General features: G+C 39.1%; 3 protein-coding genes across 3 annotated transcripts in view; all 3 read left to right on the top strand.

Moving 5' to 3' along the window:
* Positions 1–621: 621 nt before the first annotated feature.
* ska3 (spindle and kinetochore associated complex subunit 3) lies at positions 622–9,870 on the top strand. Its single transcript, XM_084724935.1, has 11 exons — positions 622–787; positions 875–936; positions 2,464–2,626; positions 2,817–3,270; positions 4,929–4,990; positions 5,587–5,786; positions 6,010–6,216; positions 7,189–7,380; positions 8,645–8,723; positions 9,067–9,207; positions 9,610–9,870. The coding sequence occupies exons 1-11, from the start codon at positions 673–675 to the stop codon at positions 9,765–9,767; spliced, it is 1,833 nt and encodes a 610-aa protein (XP_084581061.1). The 5' UTR covers positions 622–672; the 3' UTR covers positions 9,768–9,870.
* Positions 9,871–11,403: 1,533 nt separating this feature from the next.
* On the top strand, positions 11,404–15,841 carry LOC146322825 (uncharacterized). Its single transcript, XM_084724934.1, has 2 exons — positions 11,404–12,093; positions 13,960–15,841. Exons 1-2 carry the CDS (start codon positions 11,916–11,918, stop codon positions 15,288–15,290), a joined length of 1,509 nt encoding a protein of 502 aa, XP_084581060.1. The 5' UTR covers positions 11,404–11,915; the 3' UTR covers positions 15,291–15,841.
* Positions 15,842–21,210: 5,369 nt separating this feature from the next.
* lats2 (large tumor suppressor kinase 2) overlaps positions 21,211–24,438 on the top strand; it is a 35,311-nt gene continuing 32,083 nt past the window's right edge. Inside the window, exon 1 of the mRNA XM_084724933.1 lies at positions 21,211–21,423. The gene's annotated coding sequence lies outside the window, so the exon portion shown is untranslated. The remainder of the gene's footprint in view (positions 21,424–24,438) is intronic.

The following is a 24,438-nucleotide window of genomic DNA, read 5'->3' as shown; positions in this document are numbered from 1 at the left end:
TTTTGTCAAATATATTGGTGGCGTTTCATCTAACATTGAGCAAAAAAGAAAATATTGTGCATACAGTAGAAATTACAGCAAGATATTAAATATCACTGCTGTCTCACCGTTTGATCTGAACACAATTTTAAAACACTTGATATCGACCATCAACAGAATGTCTGTGTCCATTTTGGTAGCATTTAAAAGAAAATTTGTGAAGATACAGATGTTAATTGATTTTTCATATTTATTAAAAGATAGAGTGATGGGCTTTTGAATTGACTACAGGCTGCAGTGAGATAAACTTAAGTCACAATTCAGAGGATGTGCTGAATAAATTTCAGTTCTGTAGGCAGATATTTAGAAGTTTGGATTATGAAATGTCTAGAAATTTAGACTTGTTGACCTTTCTTCTAAATTTTTATATTATTATTAGTATAACAATAATAATTTAAAACTTTGAACAACATCCTAACTGTCAAGATAGAGGGCGTGAATGAAACTATTTGGACGCTGTCACCTACAACCCACGAAGAAGAAGACACTTCCGCTTTAGGCCGGAAGAGGCGCCAAAATCCAAAACTTTTTCCTGTCAGGGAGGAGAAGGTAAACAAACGGCCGGTTCGTGCCGTGTTTGTATGAATTTGTTTGAATGTATATTTGTGTAACTTAGACTCATCTAATCTGAAAATGGACCCGACGGCGCGGTTCTTCAACAAGCTGAGAAAGCTGGCGGTGACTCTAGAGTCAGAAACTGCCAAGCTTCAGCAGACCTTTGAAAACCGAAATAACGACAGTGACAGCGGTGAGTGACACACCGACAACAGCTCGTGTGAAGCATGTATAAAATATTAGTTTATATGTGTTAATACGAGCTCCTTTTTTATTTCAGAAACCTCAGCGAAAGCGATGCGAGCATATCATGAACTGAAGTATGAGGTCGGAAAACTGAAGGTAACTTTCTGTCACGATGAAAACTGCACTAAGATGGCGTCGTTTAACGGCTTAATGAAAGGTTATAGCTACCTTTTATTTGTTTACCACATTCCAAGAGGCCACTTAGATCGAATACACGAAAGACTAGCGTGATGTGTTCTGTGCTTCATAAGTTAAAACTGACATTTTAGTACAAAACTGGTTCTTTTGTTGTCTGCAGAATTTACCAAAGTCCCTAACAACTAACCCCCAAAGGGTCATGAGGATAACTGACCAGTTGGTTTACACCCTGACAATGAAAGCTGCATACTTGTAAGCTAGTTACATGAGTTAACTCCTCATATGGTTGAATCGTCATACATATATACATGTATATATATATATACACATATATATATATATATGTATATATATATATATATATATATATATGTATATATATATATATATATATATATATATATATATATATATATATATAATATAAATATATATATATAATATAAATACATATATATATATTTTTTTACATCAGTCAAAACAGCAGGGTTACTTTGAAATGTATTCTGATATAATTACTAATTAGCCTATCTGTTAAAATATGTTGTCAGTAGCCTAATCCAAATGTCACAATATTAAAGGAACGTAACCTGATTACTTTTCGTTACTTTGGTATTATCTCCTTACCAAATATGCTAAAATTGTTCAGCCCTATGCAGTGTTTTGTGTTTGTTAATTTTTTGTCCAGCTATTCCTTCCTTTGTTTTACTTGAATATATGCATATAAGAAATTGAACTTATGAAAATGAGTATAGCGACCAAAGTTATCATGGTTATAGATATGACCATGGTTTTGCTAAAATGTGCTGAAAATGTTCAAGTACAAACCCTGAAATAGTTTTGCTAAGTTTTATACACAAACTTTCTCAATGATTTTAGAAATGGTATTATGTCCTTTGCAATGTCAATGTTGTTGTTTTGGAAATGTTGTTTTGATGATTAAGAGTTTAACGTTAATGACTGGATAAGTGTGTCAGAAACCTACTGGCCAAAACAAATTTATCCTTGCCCAGGTACAAATTGTTTTATTAATTTTCAGTTATAAAATAACAGCAAAGACTAGAGTTCATCATCACGTTTAATCTAGGGCTGCTCCATACCAGTTTTTCGAAGTCCAAGGTGGTCTTGTTTTGTCAGTCAAAAATCCAAAGATTTACTTGCCCAACTGGGCTTTTACTAGCCCTTTTGCAGACAATCCTTATTGTTGAGCCCTGTGATGTTCATCAGCTAGGTGTTAATCACTGGAAGGTGTCTGGTTACTTTTAATAAGGGTTACACCCACAAATGTCTTAAAAACACTGAGGAAAGCATAGGGCAGACTTTTTCCTCTGCTGCTGTGCAATTTAAAACGTGTTATACACTTATTTGCGAGCGCTGATAACTTCATTTGCTATTTTAAGAGTATTACCACATATGTGATAAATCTGTGGGACTGTTAACCTTTGACAGGGGTGTACTCATCATCTCTGGTCTGTCGTCATACAGGGGCAGGTCCAGGAACAATTGGCTCAGCAGAAAGCACGGGAAAATGAGGTGAGCGGCTTCATTAAGGCCTGTCGAGTGATGCAACAGAAGGTCACTGAGGACATCCAGGCCCTGAAAGCACACTGGGAAAATTACGGTTACGAAGGCCCTCATAGACCAGACAGTAAGTAATGACTGTAACTATATCAGTGTGAGTCAATCATAGTTTAAAGTGGTATGTGTTTGAACAGAGAAGGAGAGAACTGAAAATGCACTGCAGTGCAAGGTGTCATTATGTCCACTGCTCTTAACTATTAGAGAAAAGAAACCTATGCATTCAAAATGTGTTTTTATCGTAACTTTTTATTGCACAGGGGTCGAAAGTCAGGAGTCTGAAGATGCTGAAGATGAGGAAGCCGAGGAGAATGAAACTAAGTCAGCAGGAGGACAAAAGGGAAGCCAGGAAAAGGCTGGAGGTGATCACTCCTCATTGCCTCAGGAAGTGGGACTGCTGCCCTCCAGTGAGGTGCTGCGGACCCCGCAGCTCTCTGACTTTGGTTTGTCTGAGATGCAGCTGAAGAGAGCTCTGGTTGGGGCAGAGTGGTGCTCTGAAGTGCCCCCTATGCCTGAGATAAGCCTCCCTCACCCCTCACTCGACACGCCTGCGCCGCCACCCATGCCCATAACCCCCAAATGTGCCCTGCGGATGGATGACGAAGAGTTACAAACACCCCAAATGCGTGACTTTGGTATCTCTGAGCACACCATGTGTCTGAACAACGATTTCACTATGGATCTGCTCCGGAAGAACGTTGAAAAGCCCCCAAGGTAGAGCATAATGTGCATTACATAATGGATACAGTACATGACCTTTATCGACCTCTACTGGCAACATGCAGTTTTTGCAGCAGTGCAGCTAGAGATCTGTAGTAATATCTGTAGTCATTGCTTATTACTGCTTTATAAATGTCTATCAGAGATACTCAACTTGCTTTGCCCAGGGGCCACTTTCGCAAAATAACAGAAGGCCAGGCTCTTTTAGGATAAAATACACATTTAAGGGATCACAATTATCCTCATTTCTGTGTAACTTTTTCTCCTCTTCAGCTATAAGTAATAGTTATACTCCCCTCCATAGCTCACCATCTGATCCCACTGTATTGCATTTGAGCTGCACTCAATTAATCTCCAACTATTTTGAGAATAAATTAATAGTTTTTCTTTTTTAGAAAATTCTCCAATTTTAGCTTTGACTCCTCTCCTGGATATTGCTGAGTTATGGATAAAACAAGACATTTGGGGAGATCATCTTGGGCTTTGGAGAACATTTTTTTCTGACATTTAATTGACTAAACAACTAATCAATTAATAGAGAAAATGATCAGCAGATCAATCAATAATGAAAGTAGTCAGTAGTTTATTTTCACAGAGAATAGAGGGCCATCCTGCACAATGTATAGGGCCAGATTTGGCCTGTGGGCTGCGAGTTGAGTATCTCTGGTCTATATGCTCTACAGTTTCCTTACAGAACAAAGAGTGGTGTGAAAAATGCAACAGCAACCCCGTCATCTTAAGCAGCATACTGATCTGACTGCTGATTTATCATCTGTCTTTAATACTGTCTGGGCAGATCTATTGACAGTGAAGCTGGATAGCACAGCTGTAAAGGGCCATCCACACCCAAAACAATAACTATAACTATAAATATATTGTTTTAAAAATCATTCACACCCAAGTGTATGTTGTTGTCTGCACTTAAACTGCACAGTTGTGGTGTTAATTTATCATTGTTGGTGTGTACCCTCATAAGATGGACATGCAACTTCCTTACTGAGAGGTGGCAGTATATCCACATCCATGGAGGACCGTCATCTTTCATCAGTTATATAATGACTGGGATAACACAAAGTTTTGTCCTCTCACCTGTGTTGTTCACATTGTATGCCAATGTGTTAGTCATCAGGATAACTGTACAATGATAAAATGTGTAGATGTGGCTCTGACAGGCCTTATAGAGCTAAAATAACTTACTGATTTTGAACACCAGAAACAAAACTAAAGATTAAAGAAATTATCATTGGTTTCAGAAGAGGCTCCTCTCTGTCACCTGTGATTAGTGCGTAGACACCATTATTGATAGCAAACTGACATGTAATGCTAACTCATTACAAAACACGACATTACAACATGCTGTGTTTGCAAACAAGATGATGCAAGTTTTAATGTAGACATAACTGTTGCTGACATTGTTTCACAAGAACTTCATTCAGAGTATGTTAACCATTTGTTATCAGTGCTGCACTTTCTTGAACTTGCATTTATGTCCTCGACTGATTTCCAAAAATGATGCTTTTCATTATGTTTTTGTGATTATTGTGTTTTATGTTATATTATGAGCTGTCATGTATGTCATTCCCCTGTATATATTCCCTGTTGGGGCAATAAAGGTTTTAATAAAGGTTTCATTCATTCTTCTTCTTTGACAGACCACCACAAGACATACCTGTTGCACCAGTGAACCCACTAATGGAGAATTTGCAGGCTAAAGGTATGAAACTGTTAAAGCTTGTGTTTTTACCAATTGGTAATCATAATATGTTTTCTGTTATATACTCTTATATTCAGTTTTATCAAGGACTTTTCTGATCAAAACATCCTCTGTGACATTTCATACCAGCTTTCAGTACTTGGCAGTTTGGGATACTTTTTTTTTAACCGGTCTTTGCCCCACTTTTCCTCAATTATCTTTTTTCCTCACTGAACATTGGTTGTTTGTAATTATGCTCAACTAGGAATTAATTAATTGGCCTTTTTTCTACAGTTTCTCTAAATTATAAGTCAAGGCAAAATTACTTGTGGAAATATTACAATGGAATTGTATTCTTAAGGTTTAAACCATCAGTTATTTAGAACTTGGTTTTGATATGAATTAATATTATATTAAGATACTAAAACGTGAATAAAATATAAAATAAAATATTGCTGAGGACACAGCACACAGCCGTTTTAAGAGGCTTCTCAGAAAAAATGCTGAAAGAAAATAAATGACATGACTAAAAAATTTACAAAAATTCTGCCATCTTTCCACTGAAATAAAACATGTTCTGCTATCACCTTATATCACATTGCTCTTATTGCCTTCAGTGGACAACATGGAGTCCCCAGAGCCACCTGCGTTTTGCACCCCGGGGTTCAAAATCAAACAGACAAATGGTCGCTGCTCCCCACCTGTGCAAGTCAGTGGTGACCTAGAGTCTCCTAGCCATCCTGGAAACCTGAACACCACCCCTGATGTCCCAGCATTTCAAACCCCATATGTGAACCGACTGGTCAGCACCAAAAAGGTATACAGATGGAGTTTACATGTGTAACATTTAATTGATATTTTTTAAATTCTGAAATTCTTAACACCTAAATTTCCCCTCTGAGTGATCAATAAAGTATCATCCTTAAATCTGTTTTAGCCAAAAGAAACATGATAGAAATGTATTTCTTTATTTCCTCATCTCGACTGGCTGAACACAAATACTTCTGGCTGAGAGTTTGTGCCTTTTCATGTGTTCACAGAGTGCACGGCAGCCTGGGCTTAACAACATGCAAAGTGATGATGACAGCCACACCTTTGAACTACCAACATCTCCTCATAACGGACCAGCTGGCTCTAAACGCACCTGGGAATACAATGTGCCAGAGATGTCCATCCTGGATCTGGAGGAGGATGAGATGCCAAAGATGCCAAACCTGGAGTCTGTTCTGGGAAATTCTTTACAAAATGTAAGAAAAGAGAGTTTGTCTGTTAGCCACAGGTCGCACTGTCTGCTGTATACCAGCAGTTACCAGATGTGGCTATGTGATTGAAGTCTTTGTAGTCACATCCAAAAATTCACCACCATTTGGTTGTGGTCATTTCTTACCTTACAGTCTGACAGTGATTGACAGATGCAGTGTTTAATGTATTGCAGTCATTAGGGATTTCACTGTTTGTTTTGAGTAGGAATGTTTCCAACGACTAATTTCCCTGTCAGTTCCCTGTCATCTGCCCCACTTTTGACTTTCCACCTGGCTAGATTACAACATCTGACAGGGAGAGCGGTGCTGCCATCCAGGTCTGCAGCCCTTCTAGAGGCAGATAGTTGCATAACATCTTATAGGCAACAGTTAACCAGCATCGCACATTAATAAAATGTTAATAATTACTTTAACTGATTAGCATTTCTGACACCAACTAGCAAGGGTAGCAGCGTTTAATCATTTAGATGACTAGCTGCACATATCTCTAGTTAACATATGCAATATTTAAATTTAATGAAAGCTTTCTGTATCATTTCTCTTTATTATTTTCTCTGTATTGAGAAGGATTTTTACTCCAGTCAGTGAAAAGGGTACCTAAAATAAGATTACACTCATGACACAATTGGGATGATAATGATGGTAACTCTTTCAAAGAAACTGAAACTAGTAAAACAGTCAAAGCATCAACTCTGAACAGCTTATTTAAAACAAAAATAGCAAATTCATCAAATCCACAATCCATTTTTCAATGAAAAGTATTGCTGAGTGTTGTTTTACCAATATCCTGTTTACTGATTCATTGTTCCACTCCTGGTCAGTCACAGGGCATGAATGAGCTGAAATTTGTTTTTGACTTTTGTGCAGTGAATACAGTATTTTATATTAAAAGATAAACCTCAACCTCTTTATTTACTGTTTGTTTGCCTTTTTAATTTGTCTTGTGTTTACCTTCAGAGAAGTGCCAAAATGCCAAAGAAAGCTAGTGAGCATGAAAAACTCACCAAGGAGCCCACTGTCAACAGTCTGGAGCTGAATGGACCGACCCAGGAGTTCAGTTTTGGGACACCTCGCATCAGGATGGACTTCCAGGACCCCAGCACCCCGGAGATGCCAGACCTCAGCTCTGTTACACAAGACATCTGTAAAGTGTGTATAGACTTTAAATTTGTTTGACATATTATCCAGAACATCAAGACTAACTATAACATAATCATATATAATAAACTTTATTTGAATAACACTTTACTTAACAATGTTACAAAGTGCTTTACACAAGAAAATAGAATCACAAAAGATTGGTAAAATAGAAAATAAAAGCCAAGGAACACAAGGGAGTAAAAGCAATAAAGTATGTAAGATATATTAATAAGAATAAAAACATATCAAGCATGTCCAAAAGTTTTCACAAAAAGAAAAATTTTAGTAAGAGACTTGAAAGAGGCTAAAGACTTAGTGTGTCTGAGCTCATTAGGCAAAGAGTTCCCGTGTGTGGGTCCCCATCACTCTTTGTCACAAGCTGTGATCTGGGAGTAACCTGCAGGGCTCCATTCACGAATCTCAGTGGACGGGGGGGCACATACCAAGGCTGTAAATCTGAAATATATTTTGGTGTCAGGCTGTTTAAGGCTTTAAAAATGAGCAATACAATTTGAAAATAGAGACCAGTGTAGGAGGGTAAGCACAGATTTGATGTAATTATGCCTCTTTGTCCTGGTAATGAGTCGGGCAGCAATGTTTTGTACCAAGTGGAGACAGTGGAGGGAGCCATGGTTGATACCTGAGTAAAGCGAGAATAGATTTTTGTACATCTGCGAAAGATTAAAAAATGGCCAAATTTTTCAAATTATCTTAAGCTGGAAAAAGTGTGACTGAACAGCACTTCTGACTTGGTCATTAAAACACAGGTTAGCATTGAATAATACTGACAGCCTGCTAAATATTATCCGACAGACTGCTAAGATTAGCACCAAGAGAGCTTACAGAATTTGGGGGACCGAACAGAATGATCTCAGACTTATAATTTCAGGAAGTTTTTGGACATCCAGGATTTAAGATCAGAGAGGCAAGCTGTGAGATTAGCTAGGGTGCTAGGATCTGCGTGTTTCAATGGTATGTGTAATTGAGGATCATCAGCATAAAAATCAGTAAAACACATCTTGGTTTTGACAACAGGGCCAAGAACAGTGTGGAACAACACAACTCAACTGAGTTGTAGAGGAAGTAACATAACGCACAGTGACAGAAAAGGTTCTGTTGGAGTGGTATGTGAAAACTAAGCTACGAACTGAGCCCTTGATGTCAACCCAAGTCTCAAAATGATGCAGCAGGATGCTATGATTGACTGTCATCAGATTCAACTTTCTAGCCATACTGATTTTGTGTATTTTTTCACTTATGATTTTGTTTGTAGCTTGTGTCCCAGGCTCAGTTGAAGAAGCCTGCCACGGCAGTGGTGCCCCCACATGTTAGGCCAGAAAATGATCATAACAGGTAAACCCCTAACCAAGGATTGACTCACTTTGAAGAAATACTTTTGACAAGTGTGGCTAAAACCTTCACTGAGATTTTTTTTATAGATTCTTTCTACTAAAGTTAGAGACCAGATGAGACCAGACAACTGTTGAGTACAGGAAAATAATATTAAAAATATTCAGGAATGTAGTATCATCATTTGTATAAACATTTTTAATACATTATTAGTTTGTGGTTTTTGTTTCTCATTATGATTGATATTTCTTTCTTTCCATCTAATTTGTTTATGCCATTCTGGTATTCATGTTTGTAATTTCTTTTAAATCAAGATTTTAATTGCAACATGTCCTCTTTCATCTCGTCATCTTCCCAGTGCTGCAAGTATGTCTGTGGTGTCAGAGAATGAGTTCCAGAGTTTACCCGGCTACCTGAGGAAGATGACTCTGTACAGCCTCAACCAGGCAATCAACAACATCAACAAATTCATGGAAGAGTGGCCAGGTCAGTGCTACAGGAGAGTTGGATGTCTGAATGAGAACTTGATGTTGGAATTAGAAAGGTTTTAAAGCACCAATAACCATTAATCTTAACAGATGCAGAAGTAAGAGGTGTTGTGTAATGTATCTTGTATAATAAGAAAACCTCAGACGAAATGCATCGGATACTGCTTAAAATGCTGGATCAGGTTTTGGCAAGTAAACAATATAGATACCAAAACAAGAGAATGCCTCCAGTTTAAGTATATGAAAGTTTAAATTTTTTGTTTTTATTCTTGTGGTACAAGCCAACAATATTACGAACAAGAAGTATTAAAAAAACAACAACAACAATATGGGAACTTTTTGGAATTGGAAGCTCTGTGCTGCATCTAACCTGGTTGCTGTTCTTTGGTGCCCTCTGCAGGAGAAAAGACAGAGTTTCAGATGGAGGAACTGAGGAGGATTACCAGCGCTGGAGCCAAGACCCCACTCTACATCCTGTGTCTAACAGAGCTCAAGAGGCTGACGCACATTGGAGGAACCAGGGACACCTCTGTGTATAAACTGAGCGCACACAACTAACGGTTGCTGGGATACATTACGCTTTGTCCGACTGGGAGCACAAATGTAGTCTTATCTTGCCTGATATCGAATAGAATCAGTCAATTTAGTGGAGTGGGTGGACTCAGTGTCTCATCTAGACTCAAAAACCTGCTTGTACCGCCATCGTTAAGCCACAGCAATGCTGATCTGTGGCTGTTTCTCATATGCTTCTGTCACTACAGTCAAAAAAAGAACAATTCACAAGAGAAATCCTGACTAATTAACCTTACAAGAGAAAGTGGGTTTTGTAACTTTTCTATTTAGATTGTAAATAGTTGAATGCATGGCTAGTCAATAAATTCTACCTGACCTGTACATAATAAAATCAAATGTAACACATTACTACACATAATATGTAAATGAGAACTCTCTAAAGACTATTAATAATGGATCATATGAAAAAAAAATTTGATGTAAATTTAATTATGGATAAAATTGCTGTATAAGTATATGATCTGACTTCCAGTCTACAGAATTAATATTTAAGGCTTAAAAAAGCCCTTCATGTGTAAGAGTTGACCTCCAGTGAGTAGAGGAGACCTTACTGTCACATTAATGTGCAAACATGTAGAAGTCTAGGAGCAGCCGATATCTGATATTAGGAAATGTGAACATCTTACAATTCCATGACAAATGGGCAAACTCTAACTGATAAGGAAAAAAGTTCCAGAACAGCTACTAATCTGATCTTGTGGTCAGGTTGTTTTATCAACTTTAGTTTACAGGGTCAAGCACTCAAACAGCCACTCTGACTCTACAGGTCCTTCAAAAAGTTCTAAAAGGTCTTAAATTCACATTTACTAATAAAAAGGTCTTTTAAAAGTATTAAATAGTATTAAATGCTGTTTGGGAAAATTTTAAATATGTATTTATTGAATGTTGTAAGCATGATCTCACATTCCTTATTCAGAATATATCGGCTATATAATGTGTAGGTAACATTGCCTGGTATATAATTACCCAACTCTACCATTATTTGAGCAAAAGATGAGCTGTAAAAAAGTGGGGCAATCATAGTCTAATCTACATGAGAACGCTATAATACAATAATATGTCCCTTAAATCATTAAGGAGCTTAGATTAACAACAAGGGAGCTATATAGAAAATGAACAGCCCTAGGCCAAAAGTACATAGGACAGCTGAGGTCCACAGACTTTGGCCATATAATATATGTGAAGTTTGGTTCTTATAATGTGAATGTATGTCTGTAAAAACAAAATATAAAAGCAAACCAGTGACATTCCTCCTTACCCAGTATTTTAAGCTCAGCTGGTGCTGACTCCTGATTCAGGATCAGCAGAACCACACTCCTTTAAATGATCAGCTGAATCATGGTTGTCTGCCATGAATGAAAGCTATATACTACTGTAATGTGTTACTTGGCTCAGTTACAGTCCATCACAGTCTCAGTGGCATCAACAACTGTATACCTACACAGTACAGTGTACTTGGTACAAAGTTGGTTAAAAGAAGGTAACTAAGGGCCGTGTCTAGAAGGAAACCCCTGAATCGCCAAACTCGCGAGATATATACACTTTGTTTCTTTGTTGTGCACCGTATATGAACTAATTCTGTTTTATCGTGTTACAACACTGTTTTGAAAATCTGAGTAGGTTGAAAGACTTAAAATATTTGCTGAGAGTTATAGACAAACCATGATTTCTTTTCAAGTGATTACTCTCGCGAGATCTTTCGCGGCTCTGGGGTTCCCTTCAAGATTCGAGCGTAACCAGGGTAACGTCAGCGCGTAGTAGCCTTTAGCGAAGCATCTCCACATACGCCAGCTAGCTAGATAACAGCTACACATAGACGTAACTACGCTAGTGGTCTTTTTTTTTCTGTAGACACTCTTAGGAAGCTCCTATAGTTAACGTTTTTGTGATTCCCACGATATTTGGGTTGATGAACTATCATTCAGGCCATTAGCGTTGATGCAGCACCGCGTTAGTTAGCATCGCATTTCACTGACGTCGCACCAAGATGCTCCAATGAGATCGATGAATGCAAACGACCGTTGATGACGGTACAGCAGTTTTTTTTTTCACCCTCTAGTCGGCCACCATTTTGGGAGTCAAAACACCCAACAAATAGCAGCGCACACCTCCACGCTCCTCCGTGGCCTTACTATGGTTCACACATGTGTGGTGGCCGGCTGCAGGAACAGAAGGACACCAGGCACCACGTTATCTTTTTACCGTTTCCCCCGGGACCCCGAGAGGAAGCAGCGCTGGATAGCTGCTGTGAACCGAGAAGGCTGGGTGCCAAACGACGGCAGTCGGCTGTGTAGTACTCACTTCATCTCAGGTATGAATGCAGTGCAGCGCTGAGGCAAGAAGTCTCCTCCTCCTGTCAGAGGAAGTATCCCAATTTGTTTAGATGCGGGTCAAATTAATTTTGCTGGAATTCCTTACAGGAATATATTCTTGATGAATTCAAAATGCATTGCCTTAAGTTTTGATGTAATATTTGTAAAGATTTAGATTTTGTGTTTGGTTAAATTTAATGGTTTCTGGGTAGTTACGCCATGAGACACTGGTGCATGACTGAGAATTAATTGGCTTCAGGAAGGTTTAGTAGGAAAAAAAAAAACTTAATCTAATATTGAAACTAAATATTGTTAAGCAATAAAAATCAAACTGAACAAACCCACTCTGGAAACTAACTAACTTGCTTGCGAGTATTGCAAGCAAACAGAGCATAGAGATAACAGCAACAGAGTTTAATAGTGGCAAGTCTATGTATTAATCATCATTTGTTTCAGTTCATTACTGAAAATCTGTACGTGTTTACTTTCATTGTATTACATCCTCTTGAACCAACAATTCTTAAGTACTTCAACAATAATGACGTCTGAAAATTACTTTGATTATCATTCAAAAACGTCAAAGAAATCAGTTTCGGTGACATGAATAGAAAATCAATATGATTTGCAGTTGTTAAGCTGCCTGAATCTCAGTGACTTATGCCGGCTCTGTTTTCAGTTAATGAGACTGTAAAGTCTGTGTAGTATACGAGAAATAAATAAGTTGAAGATATACATACATACAATCTATTATTTTCTTTGAAAAAATATACACTGATACAGATATAGACCAATAAAACTGTGCAAGGCCAATATCAGGCTGATCATATTAGCCAGCTGTACTATCTGTCTGGCTCTATTTCATTCCTTATTTTTTAATAAGAAAATTTTAGTAGTGTAGTTTTCCATGCTGTTGTAATTTATTGTTTAGAGACACTTTTAATGAATTTAGCATTAACACTTAGGTGACCAGATGAGAAAGGGTGAAATTCAGGCTGGGGTTAGGCGTGTCTTGTTGTAAGAATTAAAATAAAATAATTTAGAGTAACATCACTTATTTATATTATGAAGATGAGTTACACATTCTGAGGATGGTATGTATACAGTGTCTTGGTGACTGGTACTTTACAGTCATTTTAAAAATCTTTTCAGCAGCAAAGATTGTCATTAAACTCTAGGTGCTTATAAACCAAATGTTTTTAGATACTCTTTTATCACAAATTCCTCCCACAGTGGCGGTGGCACTTGTCATCTGGTTTAAAACAGATCGAATGACATCGACAAGCCGTTATTCCGTGCAATAGCCAAGAGACAACACATCAGCAATACTACAGGATATTTTTATCAACTAAAGGCAGGAATTATAGCCTACAGAATGATTTGATCAGAATATTTTCATGAATTCATATTGTTCATATGATCTATCACTATAACGGATCATTTTCAAGAAAGACAAGATTTGGGACAACTGCTTGGAATTCAGGAATGTCCTGAATTTTTTCAGGCTGTCTGGTCACCCTACCAAGTATTTTTCTTTTTTTTCTTTTTTTTTTTCTTTTGTTATTTTCCCCAAGATGCACTCTACTTCATGACATGAAGATTTTTCCTATCAACATGGACATTAGACAGATCCAAATCATAAACCTAACCCTAAAAATCAGTTGTTCTTTCAGCTGTTATCAAACTGCTCACTTTGCTCTTTAAGGCTGGGACAATGTACCAGCTCAGGCAGTGGAAAAACATGGCTGCTTGCCCACTACAATTTGTCCTCAGTCTCCACTGACTGAAGTAGTCTGTTAATTGGGTGGAGTGCTATAAACCAACAATTCTATATATACATTTACTCCATCTTCTTTTTCCTCATGCAGGTAAACAGGTGAAGAATCCACGTTCGCCAGATTATGTTCCTTCTGTGTTCACGACAGCTCCCTTATCCCCAGAGATGAAAGAGCCGGCTGCCTTGGAAATCCTTGACAAGCAGGAGGCGCGTGTGGAGGCGGCCAACGCCTTGTTGTTCCTGCAGGGCCAGGGCAGGTCTGCGGTGGGGGAGCGGGGCCAGGAGGGGCACCCTGAGGAGAGGGAGCAGGAGGCCATCATGGAGGAAAGCGCCTCCTCTTCCCTCAGCACCGATGAAGATGATGATGACGAGGATGATGAATCTACAAGTGACAGCAAGAAAGGAAGGTGTGCTCAGACATCTGATGCACCGGTTAACTTTGATGACATCCTGAAAGCCCTGAAGAAGGAGAACCAGAGCCTCAGGGAGTCAGTGGAGAAAATGTCCCTCTCTGAGAGCTCCTTAAGGAACGATGCAGAGAAAGTCAAGTTTTACACCGGTTTACCCAACTACTTTGTCCTGGACACGGTCATGTGGCTGCTGGCACCTCACATGGACGGGATGAAAAACATGAAGCTCTCCAAGTTCCAGCAGCTGCTGCTGACATTGATGCGACTCCGTCTCGACCTCCGTAACCAAGACCTGGCCTACCGCTTTGGTGTGAAAGTAGGCACGGTAACCAGGACGGTGCACCAGATGGTCAGCATCATGTCCTCCACTCTGGTACCGACGGCTGTCTTCTGGCCCTCCAGAGCTGAGCTCCGGAAAAACCTACCGGCAGCTTTGCGTACCTCCCACCCTGACTGTGCTGTCATCATAGACTGTTTCACGGTGCCTTTTGAGGAGCCGGTTTCCCGGGGCAACCAACAGCAACAGAGGGTGGGGACGAGTTATAATGTGTTAAAGTACCTGATTGGTGTGGCTCCACAAGGCGTCGTCACCTTCGTCTCTAGGGGTGTACTGGGAAACGTTAGTGACAAAAGCCTGGCTGAGGGCTGTGGCCTTCTGTGCAAGCTCCTTCCAGGCGATGTAGTGTTGGCGAGTCGCGATCTCGACATCACAGATTCTGTGGCTGCCCGTGGGGCCCTGTTTAAAATTGCTGGCAGCTACCAAGGAGAAGCATTCGGGAGCTCTGAGGGCTCGCCACTGGCTGATGCTTCCTCAGAGACAATGAGTGTGCAGAGGCATGTGGACAGGGTGATCTCCATGGTCAAGCAGAGGTACGCCATGCTCACAGGCCCCGTTGAAAGCCCCTTCACCACAGCCCCTGAGCGCACATCGAACCTCTCAACCTTTGATAAGATTGTGCAAGTTGCCTGTGCCTTAAACAACCTGTGCATCTCTGCTGCTCCACTAGAGTGATTCATACAGAAATGCCTAGTGCTCCTTAATGCTGTTCAGGCACTTAAGTTCCCTTTACTGCTTTGGACCTCATTCCATGTTGTCTCACTACATCTCTGTGTGTCAACACTACATGATTACTACAGAAAATTGATAAACACTTCCCACTTTAAAGGGACAGTTCAGATTAATGTGGGGATGTATGAGGTACTTATCAATAGTCAGTGTATTACCTCCAGTAGATGCCAGTCAACATGCTTCCACTTTGGAGAAGCAGAGAGGAGTGCCAGCATGGAAGCTAAGCATTGTGCTGTTGTGGACAGGGGCAGCAGAAAAATGTATTTTAGCTACCTAAAAAAAATCAATATCAGTTTAAGTGTACAGTATATTTAGAATGTTTTCACTGCTTTATTTAGCCAGCAGACAGCCAGATATCGCTTTCTCCCAACCAACCGGACTCCACAGGTAAAATCAGTCATTTTACTTCATAGAACATGGGAGCTGCTGGTCTACCGCAACCTCAATATGTTAGTTTGTGTTGTTGTGTGACTTCTGTGTTTTAAAAGGTTTGAATTCACTTAAAGTCAAAGAATGAGACAGCAGTAGACCAGCAACTCCTGTGTTCTGCAAGGTAAAATTACTGATTTCACCCAGTTTGATTGATTTGGTGAAGGAGATATTTGGCTTATATAACCACAGTGTCCTGGCGGAAGCAGACGTCTGACAGCAAAGAAAAGCTGTGAAAATATTCTAAATATACACTTAAACTGATATTGAGTTCACTCTCTTCTTCTCCAAACTGGGGGTGTGCTGACCGGCATCCACTGTAGGTAATAAACTGACTATCAATGAGTACCTCATATAACCCCACGTTAAATAATTCAAACTATCCCTTTTATCTAACACTTCCAGTGTATGTGTTTCCCAGTTATCTAGGTTGGTCTGTACTTGGCGATAAGAGTACTTTACTCAAATCCACAAACCACATTGCAAAGATATGATGTCATTAAGTTATGCAACTCAACTGGCGAAGAATGGCAGGCTTGCAGAGGATGTTATTTTTTTAATTTAGATTTTGAATGACAACTGTATGATTAAAATGTACCTTAAAACATTTGTAAATACTGTGGTATGTCAACTGTTTGGGTGGTGCAGACAGTGTTCCCACTAATCCAATCCTGTGCTGGAGTCTGCAAGTTTTTTTTTCATCCTCAACAAACAGTAGAGCAGCTGACTTCACTGATTACGCCCTCCCCCTGTTACAGAAAGGGGGTTTGTTGATTAAACCAGTTGTATTATTGCTTCCCTGCTTATAAATCAAGAACCGTAAACACAATACAAAGAGACATGAAAGAGGTTTGAATAAGAACAGGATAGCTCATAGATAAGAGTTTTTCCTGCCTGTTCACCGCACAGGGATAGACACGTCATGGTTAATGAGGATTTTGAGGGACTATCTGGGTGAAAACTAACACTTTTTACACATTTTTGCCTGCGAGATAGATTTAATAACAATAGAATACAATCACTCCAGGATGATTAGCTACCTGTTACCACCCACAGGCCAATTTACTACCATATGGCCAGGGTCTGGTGTTAATTTATCCGCAGCGCTCTTCGGCTTTGTAGAAACGCAGCTCATTTCCAGAAGTTTTCAACAATAGCTCCCTGGTTTCGCAGAATGGCAGATGTCTTCTTCAACAAGGATTTATTAGCATTGCTGACTTTTACACAAAATAAACAGCCATCCGTTCAGAAATGGGAACTGCTGGGTGGTAAAATAACTGAAATGGACCAAAAAGACCACAGGATTAACTACAGTTAAGCACTAATGGAATAGTAGGTCAGGTGGTTCCACTTAAACCTGGGCTGCTTAATTAACAATGATGTCAATATTTACCACATAACAGTAGTGCTTAAAGATGATTCTGCAGGTTTCTAATAGTTTGGATGATTTGAGGTGGGGTTGTATGAGGTACATAATGATATTCAGTGTATTACCTGCAGTAGATGGTGGTCAGCAAGCCCCCAGTTTGGCGAAGCAGAGAGGAAGCTAAGCAATGTCCTGCTATGGGCAGGGTCAGCAGCAAAACCTATTTTAGCAACATAAAAAAGGGTCCACCCAAAAAAATCTATCCGTTCAAGTGAACGCTACATTTTCACTGTTTTATTATGCTGTCAGACAGCCTTTTCTGAGAGGAAACCACCGTTACGTAAGCCAAATGTCTTTCTCTCCACCCAAACTCCATGTGTGAAATCAGTCATTTTACCTCGCAGAACGCAGGAGTTGCTGGTCTGCTGCTACCTTGATCTGTTAGTTTGTTTGTCTTATTTTGTGACCTCTGTTTTAAAAGGATTGTTCCATTCACCAAAGTCACACAATAACACAAATCATAGATCAAGGCAGTTGTAGATCAGCAACTCCTACGTTCTCCAAGGTGAAGTTGCTGATTTTTCATAAGGAGTCTGTTTGCTTTGGAGAGAGCATTATTTTACTTGTGGCTTCTCAACAGAGGTCAACCTGTTTTAAGTCACTAAAATTCCTTTTTTGCTGCAGTTTGTTGCTTAGCTTCTGTGCTGGTACTTCTCTCTGTTTCCCCCAAGTTGGGGCACATCGACTGCCATTTATTGTAGGTAATACACTGATTATCAATAAGCATCTCCTCCAACCCCACTTCAAATAAGAAGAATTCCAGTTCATGCCTTCTTATTCAATACAAAGCTGGAGATTTCTAAAAGATGTTCTTTGTGCTGGATAGAAATGAAAGATGATGTTGTTTCCTGTGTTTCTAGATTAATTTTCCATAAGTTTGATGTTGGTCTAACATTATATAGCAGGGAGCAGGACAAACTCATTGTGTGGCCACTTATAGTTGTCAAAAGAAAAGCTTCAAAGGCAGCATTTGTGAATTGAAATTAAGTATCATTCTCTTTTACATGCCTCTGCGATTCTTTACAGTCACACTGAATCAAAGTATCATTACAAGCGATTGAAAGACGTACTTTATGAAAGCAATGATTTCCCAAAGGCAACCACAGCATTTTTTTCCCGCAGACGCTGAAGTGTTGTTGACGAGGTTTAATTAACAGTTTGTTCAGCTGAGCACATGCTCGTCTTTAGCAGTCAGAGAATGTACGTTTAATTTGTGACTGTGTAATTCTGATTGGCTTTGCTCAGTGTGTTCTGTTCTAATTGATTGTAACCGATTTTAACCATGAGGACATACCACAGAGACGTTCCTGTTAGTTACAAGGCTGGAGGCGAAGGTTACCCAACTTGAAATGCAGCTGTGGGTTTGTAATGTCAAATGAAGCTACAGGCTTACATGTAGTCACATAAACTGAGAAATCCAGTATATCTTGAGAGAACATCTGATTATGATTTCAGAGCTATCTGCGTAAAAACAAGACTCAAGGGTTATTGAAACACTCTTTTGTTGTCCTGCATTGCTGGTGCCTTAGTTTGTACGAATTCCACAAATATTTATTTTTGCATCATACAGTATGTTTCAAACCCTTCTTCTCGTTTGGTTTGTAAGCTAAATGTACACAAACAGTCAGCGCCCAAATATTCTAACAGCATCTCTTATCATTTTTCACCAGGTTTTGTTTGTGTATAGGAAGAAATGTTTCCACTAAGTTTTATATTAATCACCTTCTTACCATTTACAGTGTATAAATTCCAAATAATGTCACGTACTTATACATAGATTATAAGTCTTAGGAGAAAAGTTTTGAAGGGGTTAAATCTTACAACAGTGGTTCTTGTGCTTTGGCTCAGGACCTAAAAGTAATTTTGGAAAGGTTTTTCTCACAATGGGAAACTTGTTACAGTGATAAGAGAGAATAAACAGGCTCAGTTTTGGTGTAGCTTCATAAGCAGTGTGAGGTTCAGATAGGCATGCTATGGTAGCCCAAAGTGGAATGTGCCTTCTATTGTCAGGCTGATGGATGTTCCTTCCCATGGACCAGCTATGTTTTTCATGTGCTCGTAATGTAAGCTCATGTGGTTCCTGAAGCATGTCATCATGCTTTTCTCCCTTAATGTTTTTGTTGGTGAGTCAGGGTTAGTTTTTTTTGTGATGAGTAGCCATGCTGCCTTGCTCAGTCCTTCCTCTGATGTCTGAAAACTGGTGAACGTTGGTGCTCGTGGGGCTGCAATTAATTATTATTTTAATTGCTGATTATGTTTTTGATTAATTGATTAGTTGTTTGGCCTATAAAATTTCAGAAAATGTTGAAAAATGTTGCTCAGGTTTTCCAAAAGCCCAAGATGACATTCACAAATGTCTTGTTTTGTCCACAACCCAAAGATATTCAGTTCACTGTCATAGAGGACGAAAGAAACCACCAAATATTCACATGTAAGAAGCTGTAATCACAGAATTCTTTCCTGCTTAAAGGATGGGGAAGAAAACTTTTAGACGGGAGAGGTGATGAGAGTAATAATTTGAAAGTGGGAGCAAGACAGTCTGGTGGGTACTGTGACATCTTTTTTCCTGGATCTTTTTGTAACAACTAATTTCTTATTTTATATTTTGCTATTGCTGCCTCTGAAAGCATAAAATGCATCACTTTGTGTATACAAGAGAATTATTATCAGGTGAAACCTGACAATTACCAGTATTAAGAATGGTTAATAGTAAAACTTTTGAAATCAGTGGTGGTTGAATTATGTTCGTGCAGGAATAATCCAATGGTTTATTTGGGTTTTATATAAGAGATTTGAGGTTGATGTTTCTTCCACAAAGCCGCCAATGGTTTATGGATCTCCTACTCTAAAATAAAGAAAGAGATTCTAGGTTAAGATGAATGCAACATGTTCAGAGACAAACTGGTTATTGTCCATGTTTTGTGTTTTTTCTGTCTATCTTACATCTCACACATCTCACACGCCTTTACTGTTATGGGTGCATGTGCTTCCATGATATATAATGTCTAAAGGTTTGTTGAGTTTTTCCTCATTGTTGCCTCTGTGACTGAAAAATTAAAAGTTTGGGAAATTCAACATCCCTTTGATTCTTCCTCCATACTGATGAGGACGTGTGTGTATACAGATATTTAACTTTTGTGGTGTATTTGCCGTCCCTTCTTTTATCCATGTGTTTGATCTGATGATTGATCACAGAGAATAGGCCTCTATTTGCATTCACACTGATTCATGGCCTTTGGCTAATTGGTAAAGTTTCTTTCCAAGGCCAGCGAGGAGTGACTGAGTAATGTGCAGATATTTTTTTGATGTATCAAGGAGAGAAATGCATTGGAGGAAGCCCCGCCTAGAATATGTGCGGTCAGAGAGGAGGAAATACTAAGACCTCTCACTCTGATGCTTTTTAAAGTCACCACTAGATGTAGAATTTAAAAATGTAGGCCTTGGGAGCTCCCAGGGGTATACAGCAACGCCGAGGATTTTTACCAAATTATCTATTATTATACAAAGAGAAACTTAAGATTACAAGTACTTATTTGTTGAAAGTCGTTGAAATGAGATAAAAGTTAAAATATTGAAGTATAAAGTTGAAATTGTAAGGCAAAGTCATAATTGTGAGATAACGTGATGATTAGTACCTCGTTTTTTCCCATAACTAATATAATTTTGATGTTTTAATCTCAAGATTATGATTCTTTATGTCATACTATTGACTTTTTAATCTTATTTGGACTTTTTATGTCATCATTATGACTTTTTTTAATCTCATAAATGTAATTTACCATGGAGATATTTTTTCTTTTTGTGGCAGATACGAGCTTCTATACTTTACCGGTCTCCGGTGTTAAGTTTGCATTTGGTGATGAAACGCGACTGTTCAGGTAGACAAACTTCTCCAAATCAATAGTTGTCCCTAAGTAACACAAAGCCTCAGAGTGGATCATGTCTCCAATAGACGATCTTTGGAGCCGTACTGACGTGCGTCGGTCCGTCACGTGACCTGTGGAATGTTAACAATGCAGCGAGTGTCCAACTTTGTGCTGCATTTCTGATCCTGCCTGGAGTCTGGGGAGAAAATGGAGGCTCATTTCATCATATTTACCCAGTTCCTCCGTCTTCTCTGAGCTCCTCAGCTGTTTGTACACGAGAAAGGGACTTTAAAAGTTGTCGTTTTGCCGGGATTTACACTTCAATCTGAGTTATTCTTGCTACTTCTATCACATGGTAAGTTGAGACTTACTTTTTTGGGGAGGGGAGTGGTGGTGTTACTTTATTTCCACGACTTGTTGCTGAGGAAAAAGTTCCGTCACGGGTGTGTTAAAGTGAGGGATATGGAGAAAGGGTTCCTTTCCTCTCCCTTTTTTTTTTTTTTTTTTAGGTCTAACAGGTCTCCCTCAGTTGTTTCTGCAGAGGAATGTTGCTCCTCTGAGCCCCCAGCCCCAGCCTGCTGGGATACAGTGAGGAAGGCCACAGGACGTTAAAACAGGGGTTTCCGTACGTTTTCATGTCCAGGGGCCCCAGGCAAAGACTGTAAACTACACAGTCACCATTTTGTAAAGGTTTTAAAGCTTTGTCACAAATGCAGAATCAACACAATAGTCTATTTTATACATTTTCCCTTGTTGCTGATTTGAAGTCATTGACGTTATGTTGAAATTGCCAAGTTTTTTTTAAATGCAAAACCTAATTTGAGGACCTCCAAGGGGCCCAAACTACATGTTGGGGACCCAGGAGCTATCCAGCTATAGATTTGCTGCCAAAATGCTGTGTATCAGAACATGTTGTGCTCATTTCAGTGTTTCAGTGGAGTTTCTAGAGCAACACTGTATCCATAACTCTATAATAACAGTGAAGTGATTAAAAACAAGCTGTGAACAGACATAGATTTCTCCAAATTAACCCTGGAATTATTGGATTATTTTTTATAGGGCTGCACAGTTCTTCAAAATATTATTGAAATCACAATATGGCTAAGTGCAATATCTAAATTGTAGATGCTGCATTGTTTTGATAAAGGAAAAATGTGTGACAAAACAGCATTATAATGAAATATTGTAGAGCTGTAGAGATGCCCTGACCTACAAATCCTTCTCTCTAGATGTAAGAAAATATGTTTGGTGCAGAGCCCAACGAATGTAACATCAGCATGATTTAGATAGTTTTTTCAGTGAAAATAAAGTTTCCACTTTTATTAATCTATCCAAAATAATTGCAATATGATTACTTTATCATATCTTGCAGCCCTATTTTTTTTATTTTGTCAAAGATAACACTATGGAAGAAATAGTATCTGGGTCTGTTTGGATAAAGGGGGTAAATATTGGGTGAAAAGTGGAAAAAATGCCCAGGATGTATGCAGGCCTTTTTTTAAATTTACTTTTTTCACTTTATTCCACCCTAAAGGACTGCATAGTTCGGTACTGATGCAACCATGTGTTTCATTCAGGTGTGCTACTACTATGCTTGCACACACACACAGAGGCTCTCTTTCTGTTTTACTACAGCTAATTCTTATCACTCCAGAGGTGTTTGAATTGTCAAGAATTCACTTGGCAGCAGAGACACGGTCCCCTCAGTGGCAGCCGACTTTCTGAATGCTCCTCATGTAAAAAACAAATCATAACACCCAAGTTTTATTTAGACACTTCACGTTCCTGCCAGTGCGTTTCCTAAGGCGTTAGATCACATTTTGTTAAACAATTAGGCCCATTCTGCTAAGGTTATAGTGGTGCAACAGCGTGTCGTCAGGTATCAGGCCACAGCTGGATTTCATTCTGTCAGGCAGTGCTGAGGCATCTGTCAGGGAAGAACCACAGGGATGACTGCAGTGGGAAATCACCACCGGACTGCAGACAGATGCTGGCAGATGTAGGCTGAGGCCATTTAAAGGGATAGTTTGGATTGTTTAACATGGGCTACACAACAACAACTACAATAGATGGCAGTCGGCATGTCCTGAGTTCGGGGAAGCAGAGAAAAGTATCAGCATTGAAGCTGAGCAACATACTGCTGTGGACAGGGTCAGCAGCAAAAGCTATTTTAGCCACTGAAAAAAGGTCCATCAAAAAAATAAAAAAAATATTTTCACTGCTTTATTTTGCCATCAGATGGGAAAACCGCTGTTACATGAGCCAAATATCACTCTCTCCAAGCCGGAGACGGGCGAAGTCAGTCATTTTACCTTGCTGGTCTACCGCTGCCTCGATTGGTTAGCGTGTTTGTGTTATTGTGTGACTCTGGTGAATCTGAACTATCCTTGTAAAACACAGAAGTTACAAAATAGCACAAACAAACTAGAAACAGGGTGGACAAGCAATTCCTGTGTTGTGTGGAATTTGGTTGGTTTAGAGAGATATTTGGCTTATATAACAGCGGTTCCCTGTTAAAAGCTGTCTGAAGGCAAGATAAACTGACGATATTCTAAATATAGTGTACACTTTTATTAAGGGGCTAAAATACTCGTTGTTGTTGATCCTGTCCACAGCAGGTCTTTGGTTAGCTTCTGTGCTTGTATTCCTCTTCGCTTCTCCAAACTGGGGGCATGCCGACTGGCGTATGCCGATAAGAGCCTCATACAACCCCGCTTCAGATAATATTAACTGTCCCTTTAAGCTATAACCAAGGAAATAAACAAACAAACTGGGTGACAAAATAGCAAAGACCCTGATTGATATTTGCGATCAGTCGGCCACTGTGCCCACCAGATGTAAACTCTGATGTGCATGTGTGTCTGTTTCAGTGGACTGAAAAACTGTGTGGCTCCAGTGTCTGTCTCTTGTCACCTCTAGATTTTATAAGGGTTGTTTTGAACGCTGAAGTTCAGTTTTACCGTCTTTGCTTTTCTTTTTTTACATCAGAAAATTGTTTAAAAATGTTTAATGTCCCATAGCCCAAGACGATGTACTCATATGTCTTGTTTTGTTCACAGCCTTAAGATATTCAGTTTACTGTCAGAGAGGCATAAAGAAACCAGAAAATATTCACATTTAAGAAGCTGGAATCAGAGAATTTTGACTTTTTGAAACTTAAAAATGTACTCACACTGGTTGATTGATTATCAGAATAGCCTATTTAGTTGACAGCTAATCTATTAGCCTAATCAATTAATCATACAGCTTTAATCGCACACAGAGAAATAGTAAAATCAGGGGGAGTTACAATCCACTTCAGCTTTCTGTTTGTCACTGACAGCCTAATCTGTCAGCTGACTCAGTTCATGCAGCTAGCTTTGCTTTTATA

Source organism: Lutjanus erythropterus, chromosome 8 (assembly GCF_056507025.1).
Source record: "Lutjanus erythropterus isolate fLutEry1 chromosome 8, fLutEry1.hap2, whole genome shotgun sequence".
Taxonomy (NCBI): domain Eukaryota; kingdom Metazoa; phylum Chordata; class Actinopteri; order Lutjaniformes; family Lutjanidae; genus Lutjanus; species Lutjanus erythropterus.
This window is presented reverse-complemented; position numbering and strand designations above follow the sequence as displayed.